The sequence below is a fragment of the Helianthus annuus genome, chromosome 5 (assembly GCF_002127325.2).
Source record: "Helianthus annuus cultivar XRQ/B chromosome 5, HanXRQr2.0-SUNRISE, whole genome shotgun sequence".
NCBI lineage: Eukaryota > Viridiplantae > Streptophyta > Magnoliopsida > Asterales > Asteraceae > Helianthus > Helianthus annuus.
This window is the reverse complement of record NC_035437.2, coordinates 52,042,868-52,050,186: the sequence shown is the minus strand read 5'-3', so window position 1 is coordinate 52,050,186 and position 7,319 is coordinate 52,042,868. Positions and strand designations below refer to the sequence as shown.

At 33.1% G+C, this 7,319-nt stretch overlaps 1 protein-coding gene and 1 long non-coding RNA gene across 2 annotated transcripts; both read right to left on the bottom strand.

Moving 5' to 3' along the window:
- Positions 1–2,193: 2,193 nt before the first annotated feature.
- On the bottom strand, positions 2,194–6,036 carry LOC110940779 (heptahelical transmembrane protein 1). The gene is made up of 3 exons (XM_022182343.2): positions 5,734–6,036; positions 4,719–4,811; positions 2,194–2,947 (listed from the first exon to the last, which is right to left on the bottom strand). The coding sequence occupies exons 1-3, from the start codon at positions 5,937–5,939 to the stop codon at positions 2,263–2,265; spliced, it is 984 nt and encodes a 327-aa protein (XP_022038035.1). The 5' UTR covers positions 5,940–6,036; the 3' UTR covers positions 2,194–2,262.
- A 361-nt stretch (positions 6,037–6,397) lies between these two features.
- LOC110938920 lies at positions 6,398–7,319 on the bottom strand. The gene is made up of 3 exons (XR_002591814.2): positions 7,159–7,319; positions 6,911–6,997; positions 6,398–6,761 (listed from the first exon to the last, which is right to left on the bottom strand). It is a non-coding gene; the product is annotated as an uncharacterized LOC110938920 (long non-coding RNA).

Genomic DNA, 7,319 nt, shown 5'->3' with positions numbered 1-7,319 from the left:
CACTTGACATGCTACATGTTTTTGATCCTCTTGAAACACTTCTGGAAAGGTACCAAATTAAGTTTTCACTTGAGCATTTGTACTTCATGTCCACACAACCTCCAACTTATGATAAAGCACCTTCCAGCATCCATGAATTTGTAGTTAAACCAAAAAGACCTTTTTGTAATGCACATTTGATTGTGATTGCACCTGCTATAGCAGAGCTGGCTGTTCTCCAAAGCAATCTGGTTCCATCAACTGGACTCCACCCGAATGCATTTTTTTGATATATGGCTTGCATTTGTGAACTTATGTTATGTGGAATAGGAAGCATTTAGAAGGGATTTGACGGGGCATAGCTTGCTATGCCACATTGCTATATGCTCAATCGCTGATTTCACCAGTAATGGATTTGTTGATCTAAATTTTGGAAAGTTTGTGACTCTTTTACCTCTAAAAGAAACAATTTCAGATTTCCCTTCGAGAGGTCTTCAAACAATTCATTTTAGTCCGGTGTTTGACTTTGCAAGGGTCCTTATCATCTTCAAGCACATCGAAGAACTGTTAATTGGAGAAAACGAGATGCAATATAGGTCGATCGGATGGTCCGTGGGTGCGACTCTTGGTTATGCTAAAGCGACTAAAGACAACCGTGTGATCGCTTGTATTGATGATGGTAGTTTCCTGGTAACAATACAAGATATTTTAACTATGGCATGTGTGGTGAGTTTATCGGTTCTAAATCACCTATTCAGTCATTCTCAACTTATAGTGCCACTGCATGTGCATGATATGCATGACGGGTTGACTCCTCATTGTAGTTACTTGATGGACTTGACAAGCAGTGAAACGTCGCACCCATACATGACATATGGAAACCACACGCTTCCACTATTTCAGATTTCATTAGACTCATAAGCTCAGGAAGTTATTGTTTTTGATTGGGAACGGGCTATTTTTCTTCAACTGATTTCCTCCATTGACAGTATGTATTTTAACTCCATGACCACCATTTGGTCGTTTGCTCTTGCACTTAATGCTTACTTTTCTCAAGGTGAGAACCTTTCATTCTCAACAACTCTTAGATTAAATGAAGATGCTCCTTTATATCTTCTGTTTGTGATAAGATGGTTGAAGCAACATCCTTCCCTCATTTCATTGATGCTCTATATCACCACTAAAGACGACCATCTGCTGTCAACAATGCCCAAACCAACTGTTGTTGCCATACACATACTATTTCTCAACTATTTACATGGATGGGCAACAACTACTTTCCTTGGTTCCAATGGCACGTTTTCTTTGCTCCAAACTGTGCTTGCTGTTCCAATTTTCAACAGCTACAGTGTAGATTTCACACATTCGAGCCCTGACATAACACCATTTTCAGCTCTTTATGGACATAAGCCACTTGAACTTTTGGACGCCCGTCTATGCAACGGGCTAATGTGCTATTTCTAGCCCCAATGCGTGAAACACATATAGCTATCTGGTCCAACCAACAACCGTATCAGTTTCCTTCTTCCAACCTTACACCTTGAGGACAAGGTGAATCTGCAAGAGGGGACTAATGTTATGAACTGGACCTGAGCCCAACTAGCCCAATAAAGAAGGCCCAACAAATTGAAAGTATGAGCTACGCCACGTGATATAACGAGCAGAGGAGAGCAATTTAGGGTATGACTAATTTGATGAATGTGGTGATTTCTCTTCCCAACCCAAGTCTGTATCATCTGATCTTCCCATCTCCTCTTCGTTTATGTTAGTTGTTTGATTTCTTAGTGTAATTGTTCTATTAAATCATTCGAATCGGAATTACTTACTTCCTTATTGATTATATATTTGTTGTGTCAATTTGAGTACACAACAGATCAAAAGGTGAGCAATTCATTTCATGATAGTAACAAGTGTGGCCCTTGTATTCAATGTGGTTATAGCCCATGGGTGGACCTACCCTTTGGCTAGGGTTGGACGGCACACCCCTTGAAAAAAAAATTATGTATATTTTAGGCAAAAAACCCTACCGCACCCTTTAAAAATATGATTAAACACCTTATCCGCACCCATAGCAAATAATTTCTGAGTCCGCCACTGTTATAGCCTTATAGGCCACTGTAGCTATAAGTCAGTCCATATGTAAGGTGATTGCCACACCAAAGAGGCATTGTAAAACCAGAAGAGTTTTGTACCAACATTTAATAAAAACCACACTTAAAAATGATATGACAAAGTATAATATATGATAGTAACTTTAACAATGCGTATTACATGTGCTAAAAATCAGTCACAACCGATTCGCAAACGATACTCATAAAGTATAAGTACAGAGACGTAATGTGCCAAGGCACCCATCACCACAAAGACGTGGAATATCTGGTGACTGTGCCCGACTAAATCAAACCAACCCGGCCTCCACTTCTCGGGTACTCGGCTAACATAAAACATGGCTCCCACCAAGTAAAAAAGCCCCATGGCCGATTCAAATCCTAAAGTCGTGTTCCTTTGTGGCACATTCCAGTTAATGATGGTGGCGTGGATTGCGGGTATTACCCCGAAAAGGCCCATTGCCACAAAAATCAAAGTACGCATGGACCGGTATTTACCTCTCATTCGTGTAGGAGAAAGCAACACCATGATCGCGAATAGACCTAGAACTGTGATAATTCCGAGGTAGACGTATTGCCACACAGGGTTGCATTGGAAGATATAATAGATTTGAGGGAAGAATGAGGCGATGATCATAACCGCGATTCCGGTATAGTCTAGTTGACTTAGTCGGCAATTCAGATGATGCGAGTGACAAGAAAAAAGATGGCACACGCTACTTGCCACGAAACAAAACATGGAACCACCCAAATAGACATACAATGGCCAACGCGTCACTTCTATATGTTGTGGTGATGTATCTATGTATGACGACATCATTTGACGAGTATTGTTTAAAGAATGATCTGATGAGAAAACCCTGAAAATATAGAACAAGAAAATTAGGAGTGTAAACTAGGCTAGGCAAGCTTGACCTTGAACCAACACATGAATTTATTATTACACTTTTTTCAAGAAAATTTGGGGGTGTTTATAAGCCATTAACACAACATGAATACAAATATTGATTCAAACCATCAAAACTGAACTATCAAACTACTAAAAACCATGTGTCCAACCGACCCACTCAACCCCACCGCTTTGATATTTCATTTTCGACCATAATTAACAGTTGGACTCAACATTTTATTAAAACTGCAAAATAAACCCATCCATTCCATTTTGGATTGGTATGGGCATTTTAAATTTAGAGATGGGTTAAGATGGGCAAAATAAATTAGTTGTTCGGTTAGAATGGGTTGTGAAGTGCTGGATAAAAAAAGTGAGTAGGCTAGGATGGGTATGAGATAAAACCCAAGCGGTTTAAAATCACTTAATTAAGTAGTAGGATAAGTTTTAATATAGGCCTATAATATGGATTGAATCATGATCCGATTTGATCCATATCCAAATAATTTACGGATCGATCCATATTAAAAATATAATAAAAAAACTCAAAAAGATAAAAAAATTCTGAAAAATAAAAAAAAAATCGAAAAAATAAAAAATTCTAAACAATCAAAAAAATTTAAAAAAATAGAAAAAAAATCCAAGAAAAAGTCAAAAGAATTCTAAAAAATTCAAAAAAAAAATATAAAAAGGTAAAAAAAAATCAAATAAATTCTAAAAAAAGTAAAAAAAAATTCTAAAAAATAAAAATAATCCAAAAAACATTTCTAAAATTATAAAAACTCTACAAAAAAATATAAAAAATAAAAAAAAGTTTAAAAAAATCAAAAAGAATTCTAAAAAATATAAAAAATTCTAAAAACTTAAAAAATCAAAAAATTCTGAAAAATTCTTTAAAAAATTTAAAAATATAAAAATTCTAAAATATCAAAAGATCTAATCTTTTAAGAATTTTTCGTATTTTATGGTTGATTTATTTTTCTTTTTTTTTATTTTTAGATTTTTTTTAGATTTAATTACATAGTTAGTCCCTGTGGTTTGCACACAGTAGCATACTTAGGTACTAATAGTTTAAAATCACATTCTTGGGTATTAACTTTTCATTTTGTAATGTTTGGAGGTATTAACGTTATTTTTATGTTTAAAATCACATTCTATTAGTACCTAAGTATGTTATTTTGTGTAAACCACATGGACTTACTATGTTAATATCGTAGAAGTTAATAACTCCAAACGTTACAAAATGAAAAGTTAATACCCTAGAAGGTGATTTTAAACTATTAGTACCTGAGTATGTTATTTTGTGCAAACCATAGGGACTAACTATGTAATTAACTCTTTTTTTATTTTTATAATTGTTATTTTTTTAGCTTTTAAATTTTTTGATTTTTTTTAATTTTATTTTTTTAGATATTTTTAAGATTTTTAGAATTTTTTTTTGGTTTTTTTTTTCATTTTTTAGAATATTTTGAATTTTTTTATTTGTTAGAAGTTTTTTGATTGTTTAGAATTTTTTTTTTTTGATTTTTGTTTTCTTTTAGCCTATAATGATTGAAAGCTATCTTGACTCAAACCCATCTTAACCCAAACCATCCTGACTTTTTTCTTAATAAACCCATTTTAACCCAAACCTATCTTAACCCAAATCCATCATAACCTATTACTCAAACTTGCCTAACCCACCCGTTTTGCCACCCATAATTAAACCTGTTGGAACCTATAAGCTTACGAGTAACACATACCATCTGGAAACATGAAGGAAATCCGCCACTTGATATAAATCGGTCAAGTTTGCAATTGTCAGCACCAAAAATGCAATAAATCCAATCAAGTGTCTGCACGATAGAAAAACAAAACAAATATTCTCATACCGAACGTAAGTTATAAAGAAACTGATATTTATTTTACTTGCAAATTAAAAATAAAATATCGAGTAAATTATCAAAATCATTTGGGCATATTTACCAGTTTCATCAAAAACAATTTTTTTGCCCTTCAATTTTGAGATTTTTTGCCTTTTCCATCAAAGGTTTTAACTTTTTTTTTTTATCAAAATCGTTCCTGAAATTTGGGATTTTTTTGCCATTTTTATCCAAGTAACTGATTGAAAAAATAAAGAAAATTAGAAGTTTAGATGAAAATGACAAAAAATCTCAAAAGTAAAAGACAATATAGTACAAAAAAATTGTTTTGGATGAAACTAACAAATATACCAAAACCTCGATGACAATTTTGGTAATTAAATATCAAACCCAAAAATTAGAGAGAAATCAATTCACAAATTGACAAGTGAAGTATAGTTGGTTGTTGCAACCACCAGCCCCAAAATTTAATGAATATCATATTTTAATCAACAGATAATTAACATTTTCCTAAATAATTTATTCAAAAAAAAAAAAAAGAAAAAAGAAAAAGTAATCGAAGAACAATTGTTGATGATCCAGATCATCGAAGAAGACGATCAAATTTCAGGCGCTCGAGAATAAGTACAAACTTTTCTCCTAAATTAACATCAAAACCATAAGAAATTCAGATGACATTAATGAGAATGAAGATCACGAACTTTTAACCTAAAATCAGCTGCAAATTTGAATAAAATTACTAGATGATCGCAATTAATAAGAATTCCGAGCAGCAAATTCGAACAAAATCACGAACTAATCGTAAACAAAAAGCCACAAATTAATTATTAATTATTAATCGAAAAAGTTGAAGAAACAAAATGTAAGTGAAGCGAGATCTAGAGGGAGTGCTTACGTCCAAACATTTAGGGTTTCGTTGTGAAAAAGGAACAAGGAGATGAAAGCATGCTTGAGAGGCCAATCAGCTCTGTAGTACTTCAAGATGTACTCGTTGTCCTTCATGTAATCTGGCAGTTGTTCATAGCTCAGCAATGGATACTTGTTCTTCTTGTTGAGATTTAGAAACTCTGTTTCCTCCATTTTTGCATTTTCTTCTTTCATCACTCTCACACGTATGTTGTGATATGATACGTGAGCTTCTTTCTATATTGGGGAACTGAAAGAAAGGATATTTTTTCAATTTTGTTTAGAAATTGTGTTTATTGGGGAACCAAAAGAAGGATATTTTTTCAATCTTGTTTAGATATTGTGGGTGTTTGGATTAACTTATTTTGGAGCAACTTATAACTTATTGACTTATAAAAATTAATAAGTTGTTTTTATAGTGTTTGGTTTAACTTATTTAAGTTGTTTTTGTGTGCGAAAAAGTTGTTTTTGAGAAGTTAGAAATTCTAACTTATAACTTATGACTTATATAAGTTAACTAGGTTATATACCCGTGAGCTTCACGGGTTATGAGTTGTGTTAAAAAAAAATATATTTACAAAAGAAATTTTTTTATATAATTTCTTATAAGTGGATAACCATTCATGTTTGGCAAACATTACCAACAACTCTCATTTCATCTACCGAATTTCCCATACCAAACCGTACGGTTCGGCATGGTACCGAACCGCACCGTGTATTTTCGGTACCGGTACCCATTTTTATGGATTTTAGAACCGGTATTTTTGTTAACGGTACCAGTTCGGTACTGGTTAGTACCGAGCTCATCCCTATGTTTAATAATAGCTAGCTTTCTTCACAAAAATCACCCAGTTTCATATATTAATCCATGTGACTTTTTTAATGTAGACTTAGATTTATCAACTATGTAAAAACAAAATAAACCGATAGTATGGATTTAAAATATGAATGTAAGCAAAATATGGAATCCTCGACATCTTCAACAGGGTCAATGTTTCCATCAATTTGAATGGCATCCTACATGTAACAGAACATAACATTAGCAAGTGTCGTTATAATAATAAAGTGGATTTAAAATACTAACTTTTTGTTTAAACCACATATATGTTTAAACAAAAAGTTAGTATCTTTCCAAACTTGTTTTTAAGGACTAAACTCATCATCACCATCTTCCTGGTAAGAAACATGTTTTTGTCGAGAAGATCTTCTCTGATTAACACTATTACCACCAAGACCACCACTACCTCTACTACCTGCGCAAAAGATTAACTTGTATAACATCACCAATTATTGTCTTTGTAAGTAATATCACCAATGACACATACCACATACGAATAACTCCCACTAATTCAACACCATACACATAACCAAACCACATTCATAGAGATTATGTTTTACAAAAAATAATCTTTACCTATTCTCTGAACTCGCTTAATTTCCGGAATAATAACCAAATCAAACGCAAACATCTAGGTTTCAAAACTTCACAAATCCAAACATCAATAAATGAAATTAAAAAAATTATATAACAAAAATCCTAAAGAAACCACTAACATATAACAGATTAACTCAAAC

Bases quoted from the DNA above. Each gene is read 5' to 3' on its own strand.
- LOC110940779 (XM_022182343.2), bottom strand. From the start codon at position 5,939: ATGAAAGAAGAAAATGCAAAAATGGAGGAAACAGAGTTTCTAAATCTC. The intron at 4,812-5,733 runs GTAAGCACTCCC...TCTATCGTGCAG, and splicing joins GAAACCCTAAATGTTTGGAC to ACACTTGATTGGATTTATTG. The intron at 2,948-4,718 runs GTATGTGTTACT...CTATATTTTCAG, and splicing joins TTCCTTCATGTTTCCAGATG to GGTTTTCTCATCAGATCATT.